Source organism: Emydura macquarii, unplaced genomic scaffold (genome assembly GCF_026122565.2).
Source record: "Emydura macquarii macquarii isolate MOO-44397 ecotype Brisbane River unplaced genomic scaffold, CSIRO-AGI_Emac_v2 contig_1230, whole genome shotgun sequence".
Lineage (NCBI taxonomy): Eukaryota > Metazoa > Chordata > Testudines > Chelidae > Emydura > Emydura macquarii.
In genome coordinates this window covers 5,935,523-5,963,450 of record NW_027131367.1, presented here as the reverse complement: position 1 = coordinate 5,963,450, position 27,928 = coordinate 5,935,523, and the positions used below count along the sequence as shown (strand labels likewise).

The 27,928-nt window shown below is 43.6% G+C and overlaps 1 protein-coding gene across 1 annotated transcript; it reads left to right on the top strand.

Moving 5' to 3' along the window:
• AXIN2 (axin 2) lies at window positions 1–27,742 on the top strand. The gene is made up of 11 exons (XM_067547321.1): window positions 1–226; window positions 1,489–2,468; window positions 8,893–9,033; window positions 15,599–15,701; window positions 17,888–18,028; window positions 18,334–18,830; window positions 19,039–19,221; window positions 19,512–19,742; window positions 20,420–20,515; window positions 21,775–21,942; window positions 26,025–27,742. The coding sequence occupies exons 2-11, from the start codon at window positions 1,645–1,647 to the stop codon at window positions 26,149–26,151; spliced, it is 2,511 nt and encodes an 836-aa protein (XP_067403422.1). The 5' UTR covers window positions 1–226; window positions 1,489–1,644; the 3' UTR covers window positions 26,152–27,742.
• Window positions 27,743–27,928: the final 186 nt, after the last annotated feature.

Below are 27,928 nucleotides of genomic sequence, written 5' to 3'. Positions count from 1 at the left end.
TGTCCTCTGAGGGCTTGGCGCCTCCTGGATTGTTTCTTCCCCTCTTTAGTTTTGATTTTGGAGGGGCTCGCTCTCTCTCTCTCTCTCTCTTTCTCTTTTTTTGTTTTTGTTTTTGGTATTTCTTGTTTGCAGGCGGGTGGCTGGGTGTATGTTTCTTGCTCCAAGGTGGGGAGCAGGGGGGCTGTGCTCGGAGAAGATGAGAGCCCGGGATGCCTGCAGCATTCAGGTACATTAGAGACAAGGGGGAGGCACTTTCTCTCTCTCTCCCTTTCTGCGAGCAGGACTCGGAATTGCAGGTCTGCCTGATGGGCAGAGGGGGACATATTGAACTGCTTCTCGCTGTGTGTGTGTGTGTGTGTGTGTGAATTTCTGCTCCGGCTTGTGCGGCAGAGGAAAGGCGAGGAGCTGAGTGCACTCACTTCACGCTTGCTGATTAGTTTGAGGGCCTTTCCCATGCTTATTAAAGCCGCTTTTTATTGGATGGAAGCAGATTTTATTAAACCTGTAGAGACGCTTTTCCAAACCAGTCTGCAGCCGGAGTGCGCGTTTACTTTGTATTGAGCTTTCAAACCGAGAGAGAGAGAGAGAAAAACCTGTAGCAAGATTTAGTTAATTTCACGTTTGCCGTCTAAGGATGGAAACTTGTCTCATTTAAAAAAAAAAAAAGGTCGCTGGTGAGTCAATCGTTGGAGGCAAGTGGGTTTGGGGGGGTGTTTCCCCCCCTGCTCTTTCAAACTTTTAACAAGTGCATGTGCAGATCCATGGGAGGTTGGTTTCCAAGGTTGTAGTGCGGTTCTGATTCATTTCAGAAGTTGTTTTAAAATAAAAAATTGTAGTGATCTTCCCCCCCCCCCCAAAAAAGGGGGGGGGTCTTTCGGAACGGCCCGTTCCAGAACAGCATCCAGCATTGTGCTCGGAGGGCTCCTGGTGATCATAATCTAAATTTTTAAGGAGAGGAGAGGGGGGTAAAATGGAAACCAGATGCCGAGAAAGGCACGGCTTGTTCCCTGCCTTGAGTTATCTACACATAGAGGCAAAACTGGGGGGGGGATTTTTGTGTATGTGTGTGCGTGCGCAAAACTGCTTTGCAAACAGCAGAACCGAGCCAAGTGTGTGTGTCTGGTGCTAAAGTTAAGAGGGGAGAAGGTTACCCCCCACACCTTTTTTTTTTTTAAAGGAGGGGGATGTCTTCACTTGAGACGGGTTTTGTGTGTGGTGTTTAGATATGCAGTGCAATCACGATAGGGTTAAATCTTTTGCTTTCCACATCTCTTCTCCCCCCCCCCCAGTTAAAAGTGCGCTAGGAGTTCAGAAAAGCATATCTGATACTTTTGATGAACACTGTAGATAGCTGCCTTGCTTTCCTCCCCCCCCCCCCCCATGTGAAGAGTTGAAAAGCCTGTTTACTTTTTGTCTTTGATGTTGGGTGGATCTGGTTTTGATTAGATCAATACTCTTTTCTTTTCTTTTCTTTTTTTTTTTTTCCAGAGAGGAGGCTCAGAGGATCCCCTGCTGACTTGAGGGAGAGGCGGGCGCACACACACACAGGCGCACATACACACACACACACACACAGAGGCAGATTACTGAGGAGCTTGTGTGTGTGTGTGTGGGGGGAACCCTACCAGAAGACTTTGAGGAGCCATGAGCAGTGCTGTGCTGCTGACTCACCTTCCAGACCCCAGCAGCAGCTTCAGGGAAGACGCCCCCCGCCCTCCTGTGCCAGGGGAAGAAGGAGAGACATCATGCCAACAGCCTGCATGCTCCTTTGTCATGAAAAGCCAAAGTTTCAAGGCCATGTCAGTTTCTTCCACCCCAAGGAGGAATGAGGATGGTCTTGGAGAGCCGGAAGGCAGTGCTTCTCCAGACTCCCCTCTGGCAAGATGGACCAAATCCTTGCATTCCTTGTTGGGGGATCAAGATGGTGCCTATCTTTTTCGGACCTTCCTGGAAAGAGAGAAATGTGTGGATACCTTAGACTTCTGGTTTGCCTGCAATGGCTTCAGGCAGATGGACCTTAAGGATACCAAAACTTTAAGAGTAGCCAAAGCTATATACAAAAGGTACATTGAGAACAACAGCATTGTTTCTAAGCGGCTCAAACCTGCCACCAAGACCTATATAAGGGATAGTATCAAGAAGCAGCAGATAGATTCTATAATGTTTGATCAGGCACAGACTGAAATTCAGACTGTGATGGAGGAAAATGCTTACCAGATGTTCTTAACTTCTGATATATACCTCGAATATGTAAGGAGTGGGGGAGAGAATCCTGCTTACATTAACAGCAATGGACTGGGAAGCTTAAAAGTTGTCTGTGGCTATCTCCCAACCTTGAATGAAGAAGAAGAATGGAGCTGCGCAGACTTTAAAAACAAAATTTTGCCTTCTGTAGTTGGGCTATCCAGCAAGACTTTGAGGGTTACAGCAAATGTCAGAGCTACAGAGACGGCTGAGAATGGATACAGGTAAGAAAACTCTGTGGAAGAAATCTACTTATGTTTTTTTAATTTTCAGGACTTTGAGACGATTATTCTTTAAAAGGCTTGAGAAGTGGGCATTCAGTCTTAGATAATTTTAAAACAGAAAGCTAGCAACATAAGCCCCCCCTCTTCCCCCCAAAAAAAAAGAAAAAAAAAGAAAGTTTAATAAATGGTCCAGAAGTCCTAATAGTTAAGCATGCCATTGGTAGATTCAACACAGATGCTTATCTCAACCTTAAATATTCAGGTATTTATTTTGGTTTTTCATTGCTCTTCTCTGTACAGAAGAAAACATGAAATTGTGCTGTTAAAAACGTATTGGCTCTTCCAGTTCTCTTGTACACCAAAAACTTCATATCAACTGTGTCCTTTAGACATGCATTACTTTATTGCAGCAACTTTCAAGCATATTGCATGTAACGGTAAAGAGCATCCATATAGGCACATGAATCATGAAACGTTAGTTCACCAACTTCACCACTAACCAGTGCTTACTGTGTTTGGGTTACATGGGAAGCAATTGTGTTGGGATGGAGCAGGAAATGTATGCACTTACTACATAGTCAAATTTGTATTTGTAATGTAAAATCACGCTCATCACGTTCATTACTGGTATCATATCAAAGCCATTCCAGCTGGCTTTGAGTCAGTGTGTACAGGAGAATAGGAGCAGAGGATCTTAGCATTAGGTATTTAGGGCTACTGTAGTCTTTCCGGGTATAGGATTGTAGTAGGTCTGGTATTCTCTTATTGGCAGTGTGCAAACTTATGAAAGGTGGATCTATGTCTTAATGCCAGGTTCAGAGTGTGTAGTATCTGTTATGCGATACCAGAGGCAAAATCTTCATTATGCACTTAGGCAGAAAGATTTCTGTGATGCTGAGCCCTTTGTTTTGCTGTATGCTTTGTTGAAAAGGTGGGGTGAAGGGGCAAGTAGTCCTTTACAAAATGACCGTGATCGTTTTCCAAACAATGAGCAAAATAAGTCTTCTGAAAACTTATTTTCTCTCGCCAGCCCCTTGTACCCTTGTACCCTCTCCCCCCCCTTTCCATGAATGTGAATTGTTGAATAAAGTTCTGGGGCAGACTGATCTGCTTTCAGTTGTATGCTCTATCTGCTAGCACAGATGCAAGGAGTTTGTTTTTCAGTGTGGTAAGTGTTTGACATCTGGTTTACAGGAATTTTGAGAGCAGTTTTTGTGATTCATGGACATCAAAGGGCTTCAGGCTTCTCTTTCAATTGTATTCTGCCTCTTAGAGGAGGGAAGTTGTAGTGCATCTCTCTCTTCCTTTCCTGCCCTTCAGAGAGGCTGCAGCTGTGATGAACAAAGTGGGCTTAATTCTGCTCTTAAACCAGTGTAAATTTGAAGTGACTCCTCTGACATCTGTGGAGTTACTTTCAATCTGACATCTGTTTAGCTAAGAGCAGTATTTGCCACCTTGTCTCTTCTTGGGACCAGACCAGCTTAAGAGGGAGCGGGCTGTAGTGCTCTTCCATTCAGGGGAGTTTGCCGGTCAGAGGCCCTAACTGGTATATTTGTGGGGACTTAAAAGTGCTGTGCCCTCCCCCCTTTGCACGAGTGGCTCAACATGTACTGTTCTCTAGTACTTAATAGTGCTGCTTGCGCTCGTTTGTGATGTTATGTTAACATTTGGTCTCCACTGGGATTGAGTGCCCAGTTGGGAATGGATTTAACGTTATACCTGTTGCTTCCAGCCCAGTAGAACTTTTTCCTGACCATGAACTAGTGTTGCTTTCCTGGCCAGGAGTACTGATGGCCATTGTGCCTTGAGAATTGCAGCTTTCAAGTGGAGCATATTTTTTGCTACTTAGATGTCAAATCTGCCCCCAGGAGGTGAGGTGGTGCTATCTGCTTTGATCACCTTCTCTTGCATTTCTAATAGCTTTTGAAACAAGATCTCTTGACTCCATGGAGAATGCAGAGAGGGAGGTCAAGCTGAGATTCTTCCCAATCCAAAGATCAGGAAATCTAAGTTTCCCTCCCCCTCTAGGTTATCCTTGTTCAAAGCTCTCTCTCTCTCTCTCTCTCTGTGTGTGTGTGTGTGTGTGTGTGTGTGTGTGTGTGTGTGTGTGTGTACGTACACGCTGGTAGCTGACAGGTGCATGGGTGAGTTGTCTCATCACTGTTCACTGCATTTAGGATTGGAACTGGAGCTTGATACAGAAGAGTCTTCACTGGCTAGTGGCCAAACCACACCTCCATCCTGGTTTGTGTGCCATATACGATTCAGTGTTTACATAGCACTTTACATTTTCAAAGCACTGCACATACTTATTGACTGCCATCATCTGCCACTATCTCCTAACAAATTTCAATATAGGTACAAATAATAAGACAAATATAGGATTAGAGTCTGAAAAAAAAAAATGGAATTTGGTGTGTATTAAGTATTGGTTATATAAGTGGCTCTTGATGTATAATAAATACTTTGAGCTTGTTTCAGATTTCCCCCTCCCCTGAAGAACTACTTTTTAAAGGTATTAGATGTGTGTCTAGTGGTTTTTGTGAGACAACTGTTGAGCTTATGTTGGACCCAGGAAAGTAAGATGGAATCTGATCATTATTTACATTTGGTTCTGAATATATCATGCATATTATTTATGTACATGGCACTGTAACTTTTCCTTTAGAGTGCTGCCTTTATAATAGATTTTTATTCAATCCAAGGTGGACTCATCTGCCTCCCATTAAGTTCTCTGTTCTAACATCAGTGAGACTGGCCTTGCTTTAAATAAGTTGGGGCTAGCAGATGGCCCTCTGCTGGCTCAAAGTGCTTCCTGTCCTTTGAAAGAACTCACTGATGGAGCTCATTTTGTGTGAAGTTATTGGAACCAAGTTTGGCTTCAATTATCAAAGTAAATGATGCCATTGTAAAGCTATGCTTGAAGCAGTGTTCCACAATTAGAGCATGGAAGCTGTGATTAACATAGTTCTGCTAAAATATATATATATATATATATATTAAGGGTTTTTTGTTTTGTTTTTTACCCCTGATTGTCCTGTGATGTTTGTGACTCAGTAAAATATTTAGTAAGATTTAGCCTTGCCTTGAAAAAATGCTGCTTGCGAATTTCTTTATCAGGGTGTAAGTCTGTGTTTTAAACTTCCATACTTTTTATTTCAGAGTCATAGGCTGACTCTGTGTGCGTGTGCGCGCGCGCTCACGCGTCTGTGCGTGCACACCCGCTCACCAAAAATGCTCCTCAATTGCATTGTGATAGCAGGGGATCCTGAAAAGAACCCCTTAGATTCTAGTTGCATTGTAATCCCTCAGTGATTTTTTTTTTTAGCTATTGCCTAACATAATGTATAGAGAGCTACATGCTGTGTGTCATCACATCAAGATAAGAGATAAGAATAGTCTGAGAAACATCAGACATTCTCCTTGAAGCGCCAGAGCAACTGCTACCTGACAGCTGAAAACACTTTGCATATTGAGTTTAAAGATTTTTGTGTGCGCGCAGAATCTGCATCAGAGACCTCCACTTCCCATAGGAATTTAAAATCCTTGAAGGCAACTTGATGCATGTGGGTGCAATTACTGTAGTGTGGTCAGGTTTTAAAAAACTTAATCCCTAATCAGTTTTCTTAAAGTATGTGGGAATTTCTGTATGGGGCTAGTCTGAAATGTTTTCTGCCTTTTTTTATTTATAAAATTAAAGACTGTGTGTGTTTGTTAACCAAGTTCTGAAAGGTGAAATTCTTAATTATAACTTGCACAGGGGCTCCAGGGGAGTGGGGGGTGGAAGAGGGGTCAGTTTAGGAGTACTCATCAATGTGCTAAACTTTGTTCATATATGGTAGATTAAAAGCTGAATTCTTGAGAGATAAAGAGGATATTTTACACACACACACTGAGCCATCTTTCTATAAAGTGATTAGATAGCACTACTGATTTTTTAATAGGGCTGCAGCATAAACTATCAAATGATTAATTGCTACTGTATTAGCATGATTAAATAGCAACTCTGAACATGAAATAAAAGGAAGGTACTTAAGACTCACTTAAAAGCAGGGTTGTTTCAGTACATATGGTGAGCATCTTGAAACCAAATACTTTACAATAATAAGCTGAATGGGTCTGGGTTTTGTAGAAGCAAAACATGAAACAGTTTCAAGTAGAGTGATAAAAAGTAGAGGCTCAGCCTTTCTGTGAGCTACCAAAAACCCAGTGGCCTAAAGAATGTCACTGGAACCTTACAAGATGACGTGCTGTATTATTTTAAAAGGACACTTTTTTTTTAATTTTCTTTTTGTGGCAGGGTAACTTGGCTTTCATCAGCATGTGGAATGAATTTATCTTTTAGACTTGACTTCTTTCCTGTGGCATTCCTACTATCTTCTATTTTTTTTCATGTTTAAAAAAAAAAAAAAAAAAAAGTTTTGATCTACCCCTTGAAGTGACTTCGCATGCGTTGGGAAAGAATGTAATCCCAGCTGTGCTTAAATACCTGCCTCTGCAACAGGGCCTCCTGCGAAGCTCAGGCCTGAAACTGAGGCCTAGAACTTCAGTCATGCTGTTTGCAGCACAGCTCTCATTCCAAAGAGGCCCATCTTCTCTCCTCTTCCCCCTCCCCTCTGCTTAAGCCTTTGCAAAGGCTCATGTTTTCCCCTTGCTAGTGAAACAGAGGAATGCAACGCAGCAGGGGAGTAGGGGAAACTTGTTGTTGGTGAGAGAACTGAGTTAAGACCACTGAAGAGGTCGAAAGTGGGTAACTGGGGCAAATGAAACAAAGGGACTAGAGATACTGGCAGGAGGGGAAGTGCTGCTTTCCATTAAGGCAGCTGTGCTGCTCACTTAAATCAAGCTGGTCTCATCCAATCCCAGAAGTGGTGGGGTGGGGGTGGGGAGTTTGAAAGACCATTTGAAAGCCTGCCCAGCATGCTGTCCTGTTGCTGTGGCCCCAGTGCTGTGTAAGTGACCCTATTTAGTAAAATCAGCAGAGCTTATCCCATAACTTTGATACACAAACTCAAAAGTTTAACAGCCAAGCCCTGAATTTATAGATAAACAAATATACATCGGAAAACACACTTCAGAACCAGACAGGAAGATTTGTAAATGAATCCAAACGCTCAAAACTTGGAATCACTTTGATCTAAACCCTGTCCTGTGGCTAGGGGGTTAGGGCACCTGGGTTCTCTACCTGACTCTGCAAATGCTGTGTCCTCAGACAGGTGAGGCCAAACTTGTCCACTACTTCTCAATTTCTCCATTCTTGGGTACGCAACTTGAGACACCTTTTTTTTCCCATCCTTCCCTTCCCAAAGCTCTTAACTGATCTTAATTGGCGCTGAGCGCTGGGAACTCCTTTAAAACATAGCCCTAGGAAAAGTGTGGCATCAAACGTTCGAGTGCTCTTGAAAACTGGCTTTTTAGTTTCCCTCTTTGTAAAGGGGGCACAAGGGCACTCACCTTTGTAAAAAGCCGTTTGAGATCATATTGTTAAGCTGGCTTGTTGCAAGTGCTTATTATTTATGTGTAATTCTAAAGTCGATCTGGTGTCAGTGGTTGCAGTCGGTTATCTATGTTGCCTGAAAGGAGGGGTGGTAACATTTTCAAAAGCACCTACATCCTATTTTCAGAAGAGACTCAGGCATTTAGTAGTAAGTCCTAATGACTTTCAGTGCACTAAGGGCTAGATTTGTAAAGGTATTCAGATGCTTCTGAGATTTTCAGAAGCACACTTTTTTTGAAAATACCCATAGGTGCCTATCTGAATCTTTAGGCACCTAAATACCTTTAAAAATCAGGCCTCACATCACTTTTGAAAACAGAACGTTGGGTATGACTACATTGCAATAAAAGACCTGCTGCATGGCTGAGGCTGGCCTGGGTCAGCTGATTCGAGCTTGTGGGTCTTGGGCTTTGGGGCTAAAAATTGTAGTGTAGACCCTGGGCCTGGGAGCCCAGGTCCTGAAACCCCATGAGGGGGATGGGTCTCGGAGTCAGCCCAAGCCTATATGTCAACACTGCTATTTTTAGCCCTGCTGCCAGAGCCCCAGTTATCCTGGGCTCTGAGAATCAGGGTTTTTTTTTGTTGTTGTTGCAGTGTAGACATATCCTTAGAGTACCAAATCCCTCTGGTGCATTTGAAAATCTTTATCCAGAGTGCTCAGCCACCAGCTTGATGTCAGTGTTTAGACAGAGAAAAGTTGGTGACTGTGGAGCACTGGGTGCGTCTTTACTCCCATATTCGCTGTCAAGATAAACATCTTGAGAACACAAGCGTTCTGTGCGGCTATTGGACCTGAAGCAGTGGATGGATAGTTTTTAAAGAAGTTCATTTGTGTCTGATATGCACACTTCCCATGAGTGTGAAATTTAACTTCTGTGCTTTTTTCAGATGTAAGAATAACTAGACTCCTGTTTTGATTGTCCCTAGGTCATTCAAGAGGAACGATCCTATTAACCCATACCATGTGAATTCTGGCTATGTTTTTGCCCCAGCAACTAGCGCAAATGATAGCGAAATCTCTAGTGATGCCCTGACTGATGATTCCATGTCAATGACGGACAGCAGCGTGTAAGTATTCCACTTTAGCCAAGTCCTTTGGAATTTACCTCTTGAAAACGAACTGTGTTGATGTAACACAATGACTGTTCACTCACTCTAATGCTGCTTCCACTTTCCATTGGACTAGAGGCCTGCTGAAACTGAAATCCCAAGCCAGACTGGGAGGCATCTTAAGCCATCCAGAAAGTACTGCTGATAGATCTGCTATCTACCCACTTGTCACAGATATTAGCTGCAGTAACAGCGGGCAGGGTCTTTTCTTCTTTTTTTCCCCCCACTTTGCAACAATGCTCATTTTAATCTTCAACTGAGCAAGTGGGTGTTCTCCCATATGCTGAAAGAACAGAATAGAAACATTGCTGCTAACACATGGAGGGTATTTATATCTCATCACACCTTTTGTTTGATTGTCATTTTAAAAAAATAAAACAACTTTCTACAGGAATTGCTTTCTATAGATAGGGTTTATCAGTAACATCAGAATCAACACTAACAGGGTTATTGACCTGACCAGATGATAGCAGCACAGAACAATCTTTCAGAGATTTGTTTGAATGGAGCTTTATGGATTAAAGTGTGAAGAGTCTTAAGAGTCTGTGGAGGAGAGGAAGGATGGTCCTGTGGTTAAAGACCAAGCTTGGGAATCATGAGATCTGGGCTCTGCCACAATTTGCTGTGTAACCTTGGACAAGTTACTTAACCTCTAAAATGGGGATAATGATACTTTTCCTTCCTCATGGGGTTGCAGTGAGACTTAAATTCATTAATATCCATAGAGCACATTGAGATCCTTTGATGAAAGGCAGTATATTTAAGTGCAGGTCACACCTCCGAAATGGAATAAGTCCTCTGGAAAAGGTGTTTGTTTATTAAATAAAATAGTGTATTCAAGGCCTTAATCTCATAAATGCAACTTCTTCAGTGTCTCTGGAAAGAAATATAGACCATACACGTGTGACAAAGATCTGTTTGCTGGCTTTTTAAAGTCAACAATCTACTGCATGATGATGTATATACACTTTAATGGAAAACAGAGAGGCTTTTTACAACAAAAATTCGAGATGCGCAAACAAATGTTGGTTTTTAAATGCACATGTGTGTTTTGAACTGATATTATGGAAAAAATAGCTTGTTGTCCCACCGGATTCTCTTATTGAACAATATTGGCATTAAATAAAAGAGCTGAATCATAGGGTGACTTCTTTATTTCTTCTGACTGGCTCTAGTTGTATGTGATCATGTGTCAACAGAGCATTCATTGGGTTAGTCATTTCTGGACCGATGTAGGGTCACTTGGGATTCACAGGGCTAGGATTATACCCTCTCTTCACAGCAATGCCAATTGTAGGCCTTATACAGATGAGAGCACTGAGTGAGAAATAAAGTGCATGGTGGATGAAAGGCTTAACTGAATCGCTTTCAGCCTATTGTTAGTCTAGGGGAGCTTAGAGGGGATAAGAGGGTAGCAGGCCGCTTTGAAATTTACTTGAACAAGTGAATAGGCGCTCCCCATAAAGCAGTGCATGAAAGGAGCCTGGCTGTTTTTTCCTGCCATAACAATAGCCAGTGCAGACTGTGAAGAGCTTGGGGAAGCTTGGCTGATTAAACTGCTGGGAGCTTCAAGTTTGGGGAGGGGGGGAATGAGAGAGGAGGGCGCATGTGTGGATTTCAATAGAATGCAGAAGGTTCACCCGGTGTTGAGAGACAAACTTAGAAAAGAAATAGTTCCTGCTACAAACTGAGCCAGTCCCCGAACGTTTGAAAGTGTTGGGCTCCTTCTAGCCCCACTTAATCTATTGGGGTGGGATTGGCCTGGCTACTGGAAGTGGAGTGGTGTGTGGGGGTGTTTTTATTTTTCTCTTTGAGGGGGAGGGAGAAGAGGTAGAATAGCTAAACCTACAAAATTACCATAGCTAAGGCTGGTGTAAGTAAAACTCCCTGTACAGAAACGTCAGCAGCTATGGCCAATATTGTAATGTAACATGCATAAAATGTCTGGCAGTACATTTTTTTTCCTCTGCTATGGATTGTACAGTAAATGGACTTTGCTAGAGATGCTGAAACCTTTCTGAAAAGTTCTGCTCAGTGGATTCCCACCATTGTCTCAAACCGTGTCATGGTGTTTCTCTAGCTGCAAGCGTGTAGCTCTTCCTCTTTAACACAAGGCTCAGTTTTACTGTTCCATCAGTGTTCATGCAAATCAGTTCCTAGTAGAGAGACTCCCAATTTATACTGATGTGAAATGAAGAGCAGAATTTGTCCCATAAAGCACACATCCGCCATACCAGTAAAGTGAGTTTTTTATGAATTTAAAAAAAAAAAAAATCTTCTATTTGAATTGCAACTAGAGGTCAAACTGCCAAGTAATTCACACTCTGTGTTTTTGGTTTTGTTTTACAAATGTCAGGGATACAGTTTATTTTTGTACCTATTTATTTTGTAATAGCCATAAAGCATCATGCAAATTTCCATTTTGTGATTGGGGGGAGGGGAAGAGGAAAAGGGATTTTTTTTTTTATTTGCTTATATCTTATTTATGGATTTACTCTGGACACAGGGGAATGCTGCTGAGCGAACTTCAAATATTACCTTATCTTACAAACCAGGCTTTTGATGTTGGCAAGATCAGAGGCTTGTTTCAGAGCCCTTGCCAAATGAAGATGGGGAGTGAATGCATATGCGCATGAGCCTGATATTTCAAAGCTGCAGTAAAACTACATTCAGGTTAGGTCAGGCCCATCTGAGTCAAAAGGCTAAGATAATTGGCTCCGTTTAAGTGGCAGCTGACTGGAAAGAAGATTTCAAACTAGTGTTTCCCCTAGAAAGAGATTGGCTTAGCACCAGGCTGGTTAGCTGAAATGTTTATAATTAAACTATACTATTTAGCGCCTAAACTCTGTAGCTCTTCAGCCCACAGCTTTTAGTAGCCAAGAAATGTGAGTGCGAATGTTTACTGCTGGAGAAGGAGAAGAAGGTTATATTGAAATGACCTATTTAAGGAACTCTGTTAACAAAACAAAACAACCCCTCTTCGGCCCAGATAGTAATCCTGTGCTGTGCACGATAGCATCTGGCAAAGCCGAACGCTTTTCGTTTGAAGGCACTTCCTAGTTGTCACTGTGGCCTAGACACGTTTGAGCTTCAGATTTTGCTGTAATATCTCTTTCTTATTGCACCCAAGCTGGCTGTAAACTCCCCGCTCCAGCTGCATGTCGTGCCTGTAATAAGTGATTGCCCAGGCGTGTTTCCCCCTTAAACCTGGCATCATCTCAGTTCCTCGTTTTATGAGGAAGGCCTACATTTAAAAAGCAGACCTCAAACTGACGATAAAATTGTCTCTCTTCCCTCTTTTGAAGGCCTGACTCTCCCCCAAGGCTACCAAGTAACCTTCCCATCTTGGTGAAATGTCGTCCCCCCCCTTTTTTTTTTAACTGTATCTTGCACCTTGTTACAAGCTCTAAAAGTCTCCTGATGAGTCAGGTTTATAGACGTGAACAAGGGGCTGATCTGGACTTCTGTCTAACTGCATTGAAGAGAGATCCGGCCATGCTGGTGTCACCTTCTCTAGAATCCTCCATGACCTACGCAGCCCACGCCCCACCCCTTGGCCACGGATGGAAGGCCGCGATCTCAGTGAGGTTGTGAATGAGCCCCGACCAGGCTGGAGAGGTGTCCCGACGCTTGCTTGGCAGTTGTCTGACAGCTGCTTGAGCTACTCTTAAAGAACAACTGTACCAGGCTTGGAAAATCCTGCCGACTCTAAATTCTTACGTGACATGAAGGTGGTTAACGTTAAACCAACCCAAACCAGGCAAGTCGAAATGGAGGTGGAAATTCTGTTCTAGAGCCACCTTTCGTGGCACACTGGCTCATCCTCTCGTAGGTTAGAGATGCCTTGTACTGTGAGACCGATCATTCCAGTTTGGTAGGGGCTAAATCTCTGGGGGAGGCACTACAGCTCTGTAAATGCCAGCTTGCTTTCCTAACACCATCCCATCTCTCCCTGGCTGGACCTGGAGGTCTGGCCTCTAAAGGCTGTCGTCTCTAAAGCAGGAGCACCGAGTGTTTTGAGGGGTCCCTCATACATTGATGGGATTGGCAGTGGAGCTGCCCCCTCTAGCCCTTGCCACAGAATGCAGTGGCCAAGATAAGCAGGACTGGGGTCAGCCATTTTTGTTGTGTATTTCTGCAGATTTGGAGCAGAGCAATACTATAGACAGTGGTCCCGTTCCCTCCTCCAGCTATCCCCTCTGTCATTTGAGCCCTGAATTCTTGGACTTCAGGCAGGGATGTTGCAGGACAGGCTTATTTTCCACCCCACCCCACCATTTTCCATCCATTCGGGATATGTTTTGCAGGTGTGTTTGTGTTTTTGTTTTAACAAGAGGCCTTGGCCCTATTTATGTACATCCATAGCCCAGGCAGGTGGATACTGGTCATGCTACTTAAGGTGGAATTTCTGTCAAATACACAAAGGCAGACCATCCTACCCTTGTGGGGATACTTGGATACCCAGCCCATGCTCGCATGTTGTTGTTGTGAGGGAGAGGGCCTTCAAAGAGTTCAGTAGATTGTCTCATACTTTTATTGCCCCTTGTTTCACCAGGAGCATGAATGTTTAGTGCTTGTGATAATGACTGATAACCCTGGTCATGGTACAGTTTGGTGCAGACAGATGCTATGGATCTTTCTCCAGAGCGGGCCCTCTTATGGGGCTCTTTGCTCCTCTGCACAGGCCTAACGGAGGCGGAACTGAGGGTAGATTTTCATTAGGAACTGAACTGAGCACCATAAATTCACTTCGCTTATGATGACTGACAAGTCCAACCCTGTTAAATCATGGCCCCAGCATGCTCTTCCCTTGACTAATGCTCTGTTCTGTCTCGATGTTCCAACTTTACAAGCCAGAAACTGGTTTGGCCTTTTTCTTCAGTCTTTGCTACTCGGTATTGCTTGTGAATTAGTTGCTATGTCATGGAAATTTAGAAAGCAGAAGGCCAAGACTTTAACCGATGACTAGGGATTGTGTGCTTCAACTTTTGAGTATCCAACTAGAATGGGGCCTGATTTCCACCATGCCCCCTTTCCCCCCAGGGTCTATTCTTGGCACTTTCTGAAAACTGGGTCCCTTCAAGTGATCTCCGTCTGGACACCCAAACATGGAAGCAAGCATGTGCCCACACAAAGAATCACCGGTCACTTTTTGGGACAATCTTGGCCTTAGTCCCGTCACTGCTCTGACAATGGGAAGTGCCACTCTCATAATGTGATGGATCTTAAAATGGGGTGGGTGTGTGTGAGTGAGAGACAGAGGGAGAGATGGAAGGGGTGAGGTGTTATGGGGGGAGAGGGGAGAAAAGGATGGTTGTGTGGGAGAAGAGATGGAAAAGAGAGAGAGAAGTGCATAATAGCACTCTGGAGTGAAGTCTTATCCACTGGCTGTGAAGTGAAGTTTATAATATACACTTCTATAGGGCCATATATCCAAGGACTTCAGAGCACTCTACAAATATTAATACTGGAGTGTCACAGCACCGTGTTGGCTAGGGAGGTATTATCTCTCATAGATTTGGAGGGTGGGATGGAGGGACTGGAGCACAAAGACTATGGTTACTCCCCAAATTTGTGGGAAATCTGGGAATAGAATAATCATGATGGCCATTCATGCTTTTCACTGGACTATCCCTGCTCAAAGTCCATTAATACTAATGTGGGTAAATCTTTGCACGGTTAGATGACATTGCTGGAGAGAAGTCATTGTTTCTGCTGCTTCTAGCTCTTCTGACTTGGTCTGGTCTTTTTTTGATGCCTTTATCCCAGTGGGCTGACGTAGCCAAGAAGAATGACGTCCCAGAACGTTAGGGGCCTGTGTTCTGTTACTGCACCTTGTAGCGACTTTATTGGGCTGTGCATGTCTACCTTGAAGGCAGTAGAGACTTCTTGGATCCCACCTAGCAGGGGGAAGGGGAGGGGAGGGAAGCTCTTCATGACCAATAGTCTTTTCTTCTTTCTTATTTGCATAGTACTGGCAATCTATGAAGTGCTTTAGACATAGCAAGACTCCTCCAAAGAGCTTCCAGTTTATGGTGACCTAAAGAACAAGTGTAAGGAGTATGTGAAACCTGTTACTGTAAGGCCATGTCCAGCAAGCTTCTGTGTACAGGCAGAGCTCTGTTGAAGTCAATAGGACGCTGCAGGGGTCTGTCCACGTTCAAATTCTTCATGACTGGGGGGGCCATAGCTTTCTTGGCAGCTCTTGCTCAGCTACTGAACATCCAGGCCTGATTTCTTTTTCAGAGGCAATAAACATCCATAGACTTACTGACTTCACTTGGAGTCCTCGGTGCTCAGGACTTCTGAAAATCAGGCCCTCAGTCTGTTCAGACTATTGGAAAGAACTTGGAAGTGGCTTGCCTGGAATAGTAAAATGAAGAGATTAAAAGATTAATAATTCTGAATTCTGGCTTCTGTTTTGGGCAGTACTTGCCATGGTCCATAGACTTGCAGCATAATACGTTGAAATAAATAAGCCTAGGATATCCCGGTTGACTCTGACCTGTTTTTCCATTTACAGAGATGGAGTTCCTCCTTATAGACTTGGGAGCAAGAAGCAGCTCCAGAGGGAAATGCATCGTAGTGTCAAGGCCAACGGACAAGTTTCTCTACCTCATTTTCCGGTAAGTTTCATGCAATGTCATCTGACAAATGGCTGGAGAAAAGGCTCTCTACTAATGCTAGGCCTTGAAACACTGGAAGAACACTGGGAGAAATCACTGCAGGTTTAAAGGGCAGGGAGGAAAATCGCTTCTTTCTCGTCAGTTTGCTGCACTCCTTGTCTCTGAATACAGAGACCGAAAGCTTCAAGAAGAGGCGGTATTGGATGGGTCAGCTCTTCATCAGGAGTTCGTGGAGCTACCCAAATTTACAGCACCCGGCTTAACATTCTCATTACCATTGGCTTGAGTTCTTTAGGCTCGTTCTGTAAAAGGAAAGCCCAAACTTCAGTTGAAAACACTCCTGAAAAGTTTGTTTGCCTAGGGTTGTATTGGTCACTGGCTGGGTTCTGCGTCAGGGTTTTTGCCCTTTCTTTGGGATCATTGAGTTAGAGCTTACCACCTCGGTTCAAGCTGGGAACATCCCGTATGGTTGATTGCATAGGCATGGACATAGCTGCTTGGCTCCTTCCTGTCTAAGTCACATAAGTGGAGGAGTTGAAACCGTTTGCATTCTTATTTTCCCTTCTTCCCCTGCACAAGTACCACTTTCACACCTTCTGTGCTCTGATGGGGATCATGCTTTGCTTTTCCTGCACTGCCCCAAGATGTCAAAAACACAGTTGGCTGTTAATAGGATTTACCAGCTTCCCAAAAGAGAAACATTGGTAGCCAGTGTGTGCCTTTTATTAATAGTAATAAAACAACTTTATCTGCCTTGGTTTTGAGGGAATCCAGTTCTTCTAGCTATGTTGCTCCTGAAAACTCACTCATTGACTTGTTAATTCAGTGCAGGCTTCAGGAAGATGCTGCTGGTTTCTGCCGTGAATTAACTGTTTACACAGACAAGTAGAAACTTATCTTGTCTTGAGATTAATATTCCAAAATTCCTCTTCTTTCTTAAGCAGCAAGATGTTTTAGATCATTTTTGGTATGGGGGTGGTATTTTGGGTTGTATGGGGATTTTATTTTGGGGGGGAGGGAGGGGGGAGTGTCCTTCACCCCCTTCTATAAAGAAAGTTCTGTAGAATGAGCTTGTAAATTAGATTATTTTGTCCCAGGGCGTGCAAATCGACTTTCTCTGTAAGGCCGTGCTTTGATCAGGGTCTGAATAGAGCCGGCTTGTGTAAGAGTGACAATTTCCAGCAGAGTGGCCTTTTTCTACCCTCACATCATTTCTGGAGCTAAGTGGTTGTGGGAGAGAGGCCCCACCTCATCTGGTGGGTAGTATGTGGAAGAGTTGGCAGTCCAGCTTTCTGCTTTAAAAAAAAAAAAACAACAACCCCAAAACTAGGGGTGAGGGAGAAGAGGGTTGTGTTTTGGGGGAAGAAGATGACAGGAAGGAGGAGGAAGAACTCTGGTGGGTGGTTTTTTCCTCTCTTTTCTCCCATGTTTGCTTCTTTTGGCAGAAATTCTCGCTTGCCTTTTTATATTCCGCACTTGATTTGGAGATGTTCCCTTTTTCCCTTGATAGATCTGCTTGAGGCAGCCAAGCTCAGCAGTGTATCACTACTAGCCTGCAGCAGCTTTCTTCATTTTCTGTACAAAGAGATTGGGGGGGAAAGGGGGAGGGAGATCTAGGACACTGTTGAGACAACACTACCTCAAAGGTGCCCAGTGTGTAGCCAGGAAATAAATTACCAGTACTTCTCTGATCTGCAACCGTCTGAATTTTTTTTTTTTTTTTTTTTTTTTTTCTTCCTCCCTTTTTCTCCCCCATCTTATTTTTTTTAATTTCCAACTCCTTTCTGTTTATACTCACTTTATTCCTTCAGTTAAAGTCTCTCCCTCCCACCTCAGAGGGTTTTTTTTTTTTTTTTGATGTTTGACAACAGTCTTTGAAGATTTTCTACTTCAGAGTAGCTACTGATGGGCTGGTTGTACTACAGAGAGAACAAGCGGGGTTCCTCGGAGTGCGACCAACTGCTCCTGCCGAAGGCAAATGCTAGTGGGAAGGATGTCACTCCATGAGGCCGCAGCACTAGCTCATAAAAATCCAGAGCAGGCTATGCCTCGTTGCGGTCGTCTCTTCATCCAAACATGGAGACACAACAAGGATAGCGGGGCCAGAAATCCTGCACCGGCTAAGCTTCTGCAGCTGGTGCCGCCTGCTAAAGATGGCTTATCCTTTTTGTCCCCGCTCTGTGTAGAGAACCCACCGTCTTCCTAAGGAAATGACCCCTGTGGAACCAGCTACCTTTGCTGCTGAACTTATATCCCGGTTGGAAAAGCTGAAGCAAGAGCAAGAGACGATGGATAGTTTGGAGGAGCGACTACAGCAAATCAAAGAGGTAGGAGGATTAACCCCTCTGATGCCGGTGCGGTGCTTGGAGCCTGCTGATCCCCGACATCATCCTGGGGGGTGGGAGGGAGCTGCAATAATGGCCTCGCCTGTCTGCACTTAGTGTAGGGGAAGACGAGCTTAAAAAGAAAAGAGTATGTTGCACGCTTGAATAATCTGTCCTCAATGCCTGTGTGTCTGCTGACAGCAATGCAGGCTCTGCTTTCCCTCTAGCCTAGTGGGAAGAGCCCCAGCTCAGGGGCAGCTGGCCCCCCCTGCTTTTTATTTATTTCTGACTAACCTTGCACCTTCAAGGAAGAAGAGAAGGAGGGCTCAGAGCTACCTGACAGCACGCAGGCCAGTCGGGAGGTGGCAATCACTCAGCACCAGCAGCACCCGCTCACTCTCCTACCCTCCGGCAGCTATGAGGAGGACCCGCAGGCGATCCTGGATGACCATCTATCCCGCGTGCTGAAGACTCCGGGCTGCCAGTCGCCCGGCATGGGACGGCACAGCCCTCGCTCCCACTCCCCAGACCGCCTCTCCGGGGGCAAGCCCCAGCCAAGCGGGGCCTTGCCAGCTGCCTGCGCCCTAATCAGTAAAGGATTTATCACCAAGCAGACCACCAAGCACGTCCACCACCACTACATCCACCACCACACCATCCCCAAGACGAAAGAGCAGATAGAAGCCGAGGCAGCGCAGCGGGTCCAGTGCCTCTGTCCTGGGGGCAGCGACTACAACTGCTATTCGAAATGCAAGAGCCATTCGAAAGGGCCGGAGCTCTCTCTGACTCCGCTGGAGCAGTTTGGGTAAGTTACGGGAGTTTCTCAGTAGGCGCTAGCTATCACTTTTAAATTGGGGTTCTCAATAAGAGGGAGGTGGGATTGATTAGAAAACCATGTGGGACGAGCCCCTTCAAAACAGGGCTATTGGGAAAGGTGGCTGTGACAGGAGCCCAGGATATTAACTGTGCCTGCTGGGGGCGGGGAATCCCGTTCCCTTGTGTGTCATCCTCAGCCGAACTGGCCCACTGACGAAGAGGAACGGCAAGCTAATGGATGGCGTAGCCCTGCCGGCCGGTGAAGCAGGGCTCCCTGTAATGCCTGGGCTCCAGCTACCTGGGGGCGAGGCGGATCGGTCACAGAACGTCTGGCAGTGGATGCTGGAGAGCGAGAGACAAAATAAGCACAAGCCTCATAGGTAAATATACAGCTGTCTACAGCAATATCGCTCCCGGTAAATATTTATATATTACATAGGCTGTCTATTTTTACAATCGCTAAAAACAAATGAGACTCTTTGCTCCTCCGGTTTAATAGAAAAGCCATTCCGCAGAACCAGAAAAACCACAAAAATGTCCTGTTTTTGGCAGCAAACCCTTTTCATGTTATGACAGACTTTGGAGAGGGAGCAAGCAGCATAGGAGCTGCTATTGAAGTCATATTTTCCAGCTTTTATAAGCCGGTTCCTTCCTTCTCCTCCTCCCCCAGCACACAAAGCACAAAGAAGGGCTACAATTTGGAGTCGGCCAGAGGGATCCCCAGTGAGCGCCCAGCCCGTCACCACCTGTGGGGGAACAACAGTCACCCGCGTGGGGCGCAGCCTGCCCACCCCTTCGTCCAGGATCCCACCATGCCTCCCCTGACCCCGCCCAACACCCTGGCCCAGCTGGAGGAAGCATGCCGCAGGCTAGCAGAAGTGTCAAAGCCTCAAAAACAAAGGTGAGTACAAAGGCGAATGGAAGGGGGAGGGGAGCGAAAAGTCTCCTTAACTTTTCAAGCCTCGTTTTATTAGCTCTCGATGATAGACAGACACCCCCCCTGCTGGGAATGGGTGTGAATCGCCAATATTGACTTCTTCAGGAACGCAGGGCAGGAGCCTTATTTCAGGCTGCTTGTTTCCTCCCCTCCCCCAATCTCCCAAGGGGCATTTCTAGTTCGCTTGCTAACTTCACTTGCCAGTTAACAGTAGATGCCCAGGGGGGCTAGAAATTTTATGTGATGTGTCTTCCAGTGCAGGGAGAGTCCCGGATTTGAAACGGGAGGTGGGAAAGCGGAGGCATTGCAACAAAATGTAACTAAGCCTCAAAGATGAACTTTTTTCCCCCCAGTCCTCAATAGTTTGAATTCCACATTCTGCCTTTCACCATCACAGTGGATATGATTTGTTAGTTCTAGACCCGACTTTGCTACATAGCAAGTGATGAATTAGGCTGGTTATCATGCATTTGGATATGGAAGGATAAATTAGTCCACAACATTCTTTATTCTTCTTTTGTTTGTTTACCATTGTGTGTTTTGATGCCAAGAGGGAACTTAATGCCCACAGGAGATGTCAATTAAGATGTATTTTAATTTTAACAGGGTTTTTTTGTTTCTTTTTTATCCCCCAACTTCAGATGTTCAACCTCAAATCAGCAGAAGGATCGAAACCACTCATCTGCTATTCAGGGGGGAAATGCCCCTTTTTGCAATGCAAGTCTAACTACAGAAGAGTGAGTACATCTATACATCACACATTTTCCTGGCCTTTAATTATACTTGCATGAAATGGATGGCACTTTGAAAATATAAGACATTTTTATATCTGAAGTTTAATCTTTCAAACATACTTTCTTTTTTTTTTAAAGAGAGAACAAAACATTTTCAAATCTTGTCTCTGGTTCTTTTTAACTTACATTCCTGTAAAGTGGACAAAGATTGGATTAGTCTAATTACAGGATGGTTCTTTTAACAAGAAATCTGCTACAGAGAGGTCTAAAATGGCCTAAATAATTAAAGTTTTCTTTTTTTACCCTCTTCATCTTAAGCAATGAGCAATGTTTGAAGTCCAGACTAAGCCACCTGACTAGAGTCTTTCATTTTTAATTGGTTGACCTTAAATCCACCAGCTGTCTTTGCTAGGAGCTTTTTTTTCTGAAGCCACTCTACAAAGACTTAGAACAAATTAGGAAGACTAAATTACTGTGGACTAACACTTTGTGACCTTTTGACATGCCAATATACATTGCCTCAGAAGTAGTTCTGGATTTAGCATTCACTGCACTGTTGCTATTTTGTCATGTAGTAATTTTTTATTATTCTTTAAGAAGTGTTCCTCCTTTCAAGTGACAAGGTCCGGTTTATTTTTGCCTGGTTGTTCACAGGTACAGTAATGCTACCTGTTCACTCAGGGCAAAAAATCTTTGTGTTTTTTGTGCAATTTTTGAATGACAGGCTTTAAAATTCCACCACCACCCACTAACATACATATACATGGAGCAAAACATTAAACTATTATTTCCTGCCATTTAGATTGCATGAATGCAAAGCATGTAAGTTGTCTGTGATCTTTCAAGACCACAGTCAGTTTGGCTTAGCGGGAATGTGTTTAGTATAATGGTTAGAGCCTCAGACATTGGGGGTTCCTGGTTAATCCTCAGCAGACCATGTGATCTCTGGCCCCCGTCCATAAAATGGAAATCGTTCCCTATTGCACAGGTATGCTCTGAGGCTTAGTTCACTGATGTGCCTCAGCTGCTTAGAGATCGTCTTATTATTCGTATTAACATAGCACCAAGCCCAGCATGGTCCTGGCCCACTTCTTGGTGCTATATAAATGCAGCATGTGAATTTGCTTTCATTGCAAGGTATTATGGGACTTTCAAACTGAGCCCGGCATCAGTCTAGCCGCCATTGTCTATGGTAGAAACACTGGATTCCAGTGAAGTCTGTTTGTTTCCAAATGAGAAACATGCTTTGTTTTTTGTTGCAGTCATAAAGAGCCAAAGAAACTCCCAGTGATTCACGCCTCCCAGTCTAGCGAGTTGGTTGTCACTTATTTTTTCTGTGGAGAAGAAATACCCTACAGGAGGATGTTAAAGGCCCAGAGCCTGACACTTGGGCACTTTAAAGAGCAGCTGAGCAAAAAGGGAAATTATAGGTAAGAATCTCGTGGTTTCTTTCGTCTGCTGAGACTATGAACCAAAATAACCAGCAAATATGTTTCTGCAAACCCGCCCACCAGGAAAAACTTACAGCGTCTGTTTTGGGAGGTTGGCCAGACTAGCTCACTGAAATCTCTTCTCCCTACCCTCCACCAAGCCAAGGGTGACTTAGAGAGGCCTCTGGCTCGGGTACTATGCTGCCTGGACGTGGCCTCGTCTCGTGGGTCTGTCAGTTTGGGTGGTGATCCTCTGATGTCCGTCCCCCAAGAATTGCATCAGAGAGCACTGGTTGGCTATGGACAGCTATTGCTGAAGTAATAGAAGTAAGTTGACAGGAGATACGCAAGCTCCATTGAGTAGCTTGCGTATCTCCCATCGACAGCTGCTGAAATCCGCCGGCAGTGTAGACCAGGCTTGGGCTTGAGGGTGTGAGAGAGGTTTTCAGGAATTCTTTTTCAACCTATTTGAGTTCCTGCAGATGCTCTTGGTCTGTTTCTAAACTCCTTTCAGCTAGAAATACCAAGGCGTGGAAGGTGAATTCCAGTGAATGGTGCTGGTGGTTGATTTTCAGAATAACCCTCCCTTCCTGCTCCCCTCCCCCACCCCAGCATTTTACCTCTCCATATGGCTAGAAGAAATTATAAAGGTCCAAGACTGTGTCTGGTATCTGTGGCTTAGACGCTGGTTTGCCACCTCCGTGTAACTGCCATTCCAGCTGCAGTGGCTTTGTCCTCAGTTATTTTTACTATTCTAGCCAAATGGATGTGGTCAGTAATGGACTGACCCTGTCCTCACCTGGACGAAGGAAGAAGCCAGGTTTAAGTGTTTGAAATTTGTTTTGAATTCTGCACTCCTCCGGGGTGCCTGAGGGTGCACTCTGGAGACAGACGTCACCAAAACGTCAGCACAACTTTCCCCATGTTGCCCCACCAGTGAATCTTCCCTGACTTTGAAAGGCCACCTGCACAGACTAGAGTCTGGTCAAGCATTCACTAGCACACCTAGCCTCACTGAGCTGGCGGCTTTCTATTTTGTACGGATGCTTGCCCCGGGGGACTAGGGCTTGAGATGCCCACATTCCCTGCCCTTCCCAACTGCCACCAGCTGCTGGATTTGAACTCGCAACCACACAGTGCAAAGGCTGTGTCTCTCCTATTACCCTGTTCTCCCAGCAGTCATGAAGTGCCTCCAGAACATCCCATTCTGTTTCCTGTGAAATCCTTTCTGGTGATGCTAGGGTGCTTGAATATGATATTAAAACTTCTGTGGCCTTAAAGCCCCTGCAGGTGCAATTATTTGTGCCTTGTCAAACTGTAATTACTTTAGAAAATGTTTTTAAGTGACTGACAGGGATGAAACAATGTTTTGCTTAGATCTCTCCCCTTTACACCTGGGTAAAGACAATACAGAAATTTATAAAAGGAACTTGGGTACATGCCCAGTATTTTATCTTGCACAGACACAAGGTGAAACTAATTACACAAATGTGTGTACCTCCAGGGAATCATTTTGATCTAAGCTTTGACTTTTGGCTGGACTTTGAGTGAAACTGCAGGTGACCTTCAGGGAAGCGGGCCGTACAACCCAGAGTAGTATGTGTGTGTCTGTGCTGGGGGAAGCACTAACTAAACTGCTTTGGTCACATCTGGCATTGATTTCTTTTTAAGGCACACTTAATAAGCATGTCTTTGAAGCTTTTGCCTTTCATTTAATGCACAAAGACGGGCATAAATGGTCGACTCTCCAAATTCTTTATTGATTGAATCAGTTTGCAACATGGGTACCTAAAAGCTCTGTTACTGCTCCCTTTTCAATGCCAGAGTCACGTGTCTGACCATGTAGCGGGATATTAACCCAGTGTTTTGTTTGTCTTTTTCTTAAAAAAAAAAAAAAAAAAAAAAAGGGGGGGGGGGGGGGGCAAAAAAAAGCACTGATTTAATACTGATGGCATTAACAAAAAAACACACACACACACAACTGGATGGTGTCGGGTAATCTTAACATGGCAGCAGTTCAAAACAGAACAGCAACACCAGGCTTGCTAGATAGACTCTATTGGTGCCAGATGTCGAGAAAGGGGGGGGGAGCAAAGCTCGCCACATAAAACATGTTTGAATGGAAAGCCCATTTCTGTGAGCAAATAAATGCAGAGCGACTTGTTTGAAGATGATGTGGGGGAGGATATTGCTTTGCTTCTCTCTCTTCCCCTTTCTCTCTGTGAAATAAGGTTGTAATTATGTAAAAGGTCATAGCTTGTTTTCTTAAATAAAGATGCAGTGTTCAAACAAACAAACAAAAATTGTAAACACCGCCAGAGTTTGTTACCGGGAAAGCTGGCTGTTCTCTGGAAGAGTGGCAGGGAAGGGGAAAGCTGGGAGAAAGTCCTTAAAACTCATTCAAATTTTTTTGCCTTTTTGGTTTTGTTTTGGGCTTATTGGCTCATGGAATTACAGCTCTGACCTTCACTATTAAAGTCAGTGGAGCTTTGCCATTTACTTCAGCGAGTGTAGGTTCAAGCTGTATTTGAAGAACTTAAATAAGAACTATTTTTGTTACCAAACGATTGAAGACACAATGCTGTACCTCAGTTCAACAGGGAATGACTTTTTAAAATAAACAAATGTATCTTGACTCAGCGTAGCTGTTTCACTCACCACTTTTCTCTCCCTCCCTAAAGAATTTAGCTCGCCTTAAAAATTATTTTACAACTTATTGTTACTGGGTATTTAGTTTTTTTAAATATTATTTTTATAGCAAAATCATTATTCTAAAACTGCTAAAGCCCAGCCCGTGTTTTTAATCAATCAAGTGAAAAATCCAAGTGAAATTTTGGTGGATTCCCCCTGTAGAAGTTATGACTCTGACCCCTCTCCAACACCTTCAACCCTTTGTTTGAAAATTAAAAAAAAAAAAAAAAAAAGTTCCCCTGCTCTAATCTATCTGATGAGGATTTTCTTTTGCTTGTGATCAGATCACAAAGTGCTTTTTAAAGAGGGCAAGAGAGCAGGGCAGATCGAAGGAGGTGTGTGGTAGCAGACGGGCAGGCTCCTTAAATGCTAACCTTCTGAATGAAAGCCATTCATTTGTGCATATGCAATTAAGCAGCTTTAGAAGGAAGAATGCTAGAAAAGGGATAAAAGGAACCTTTAATCAAGAAGCTGAACGGTCTAATTCTGGATAATAGAGGGGTCCTTACTGTTTGACACACGAGGGGTGGGGGCGCTTTTTGTCTGTGTGAGCGTTGGCTTCATGATCTAACGACCCAGAGCAAAAGAGAAGGAATGCAGGGACACTTCTACTTGACCTTCCACTGTCAAATATTGCAAAGCTAGACCAAGATTGCTCTTTGCATGTGGCCAGTTGGAAGCATCGGAGAACAAACACAGTGATATCTGTAACTGAAAGTGGGTGCACCTTGTTAGGTTTTGGGTTTTGTTCTGTTAAATGCCAGGCACCCTGTTTTACTAAGGGAGAAATGCCGCATGCTTTTACTGTCTTGTTTTGGACAAAGCACGTTACGGACTTTGAGCTAAAGTGGGTTTTTTTCTTCTTTCTCAAAAGCCCTTTTAAATAAAAGCTTCTAAATACAATGCTGTGCTCCAGAATTTATGCATGAAAGAACTGAAACAAAAACTAGTTTTTGTTAGAATTCTATTTCTTTAAATACGAGATTTGGCCAGAGATTGCAATGCATTTTATTTTCTCTTGCTGAAAATGTTTGTTGCCAGCACGTATAACTTGCTCAAGGCACCGTCCCTGAGGTGCCCTATTTTATTAGGCAGTCTGTGCCAATCCTTTGCTCTTGTTCCTCAAACACATCTTCAGTGTTGCTTGGTTGGCTGCAGTTGCATCCACTCTAAATGGAATATTGGCAGATACAGACGAACAGATCACTTGTGAGTCATGAAGGATTTTAATGGCATTGGACCTGATTTCTTTCTCGGTTATCTTGTTACACTCGTGAGAGGAGAATCAGACTCTTTGTTGGAAAAGTTTGCTGCTGTTATCTAAAAAGAATTGTAAAGTAACACTTCATTATTTAAACTGTTTCCTTCCCCTCTCGCCCCTTCTCCCTCAGGTATTATTTCAAAAAAGCAAGTGACGAATTTGACTGTGGTGCAGTTTTTGAAGAGATTTGGGAAGACAACACAATTCTGCCCATGTATGAAGGAAGGATTCTTGGGAAAGTAGAGAGGATTGATTGATGTCATCTGTGTTTCTTTGACACAACCTAAGCTAAAGATGTCTTTGGGCACACAACAGTAGCAATGATGACGACAACAACAACAACAAAAAATTGAAGGAAAGTTTTGAACCAATGAAGAAGAAAAAGAGAGGCCTCTGAAGACTTTGCCAAATTGGCCTTAGAGAAAAAAAAAAGGCATTTATTATTCATGAGTTGGGTTCTGAGATGATAAAAAAAAATAAAAACAAAACCCTGAACTATTTATTAAAAACATGACCACTGTTGGCTGTTGAAGATGCAGACCATGTTTGAGAGACTTCCATACATAATATATGACTTCCTGGGGATCCGAAATCTATGGACTAAGAGAAACTGTGTATAGCTTACTTTACCAGTAATCCTTATTGATATTTATTGAACAGTCTGTTTTCCCTTAAATCCAGTTTATGGATATGCTGCTTTAACAATGGAGAAAAGAGGTGATGTGGGGAGAGGAGAGGAGGAGGAGATGGGGTTATTTTTTTTTTTTTGTTCCCCTATCTACAACTTTGGAGTTCAGATATCCGAGTGCATTAATAATTTCCCCCACTTGAAGGGGATTGGGGTGGGATGGGGGAGTTATGCTGTGCCCAACATTCTCCAAGTGAAGAAATAATATAAAAATTGTCCTGCCATTGACTCGTCTAGAGATCGGTGCATTTTAATCTATGCTGCTCTAATTTGTAATAAAGGTCTTTAAGTATTAAGTTTCTTAGATACAATATAGTAAGAGCAATTTTTGTCCCTGGGTGGTGACATTTTTTTATTTTTGTTGCTCTTGTTGCGTGGGGCTCCATGTTATGTCCAGTGCCTATCTTTCGCAAGGCAGACTGTAGAAAATCCCAGACCGCGGAGGAGAGCTGTAAGAGAAGCCTGCCAGTTCTCATTTACATGTTCACACACCAAAAGGACACATTGCAAAAGCCAGGTTAAAACCCACATGTGTATTCCACATTAACTAGCTAGCTTCTTTATTTTATTTGTTGGTAATTCTACTTCAACGTTAGTCTGCATTCAAATACGACAGGGTGACTTTTCAGACTTTTTTTTTTTTTGTCTTACCTAAATGATCCCCATTCGAGCCAATGGGAGTGGGAGGCTAAGCCCCTTGCAACCCTTTGAAAAGCTTGTGGGCATGCGTGCGTGGTTGGACAAAGCAACCCTTTTCCAAGAAAGACCTTGCGTTTCTACATTTAGGTTTTGTGTTAAATTAATCTGGGCATTCTGTTTCCCATTGCTACTTTTGTATAATAGGTCTGTATATATTGTAGAAAATGTATGGTGGAAAAAATAATCACACTATCTCTAGTGTGTTAAAATTTATTCAGTACAGTACCTGTGCCTGCATGGTGTTACTCTACCATGTGTCGCCCTATATTCAGGGTTCCAGCTCTCCCTTGTTTGTTTAAGGGGTTTATGTATAAATATATTTTATGCCTTTTATTACAAGTCCTGTACTCATGACTTTTTGCCATGGCATTTTGTTCTACTTATACTGTAAATTATGCATTATAAAGAGTTTCATTTAAAGAAAATTACTTGGTACAATAATTATTGTAATTAAGAGATGTAGCCTTTATTAAAATTTTATATTTTTCAAATTAAGATTGTCTGATTTTTAATGTCTTAGGCGTATTGTTTTGTATGATGGTAGTGCCTAGAGGCCCTGACTGAGATCTTGTCCCCTTTGGGTTCAGGGGCTATCCCTGCCCTGGACAGCCTGCAGTCTAAATAGACAAGACGGCTCCGTAACTCCT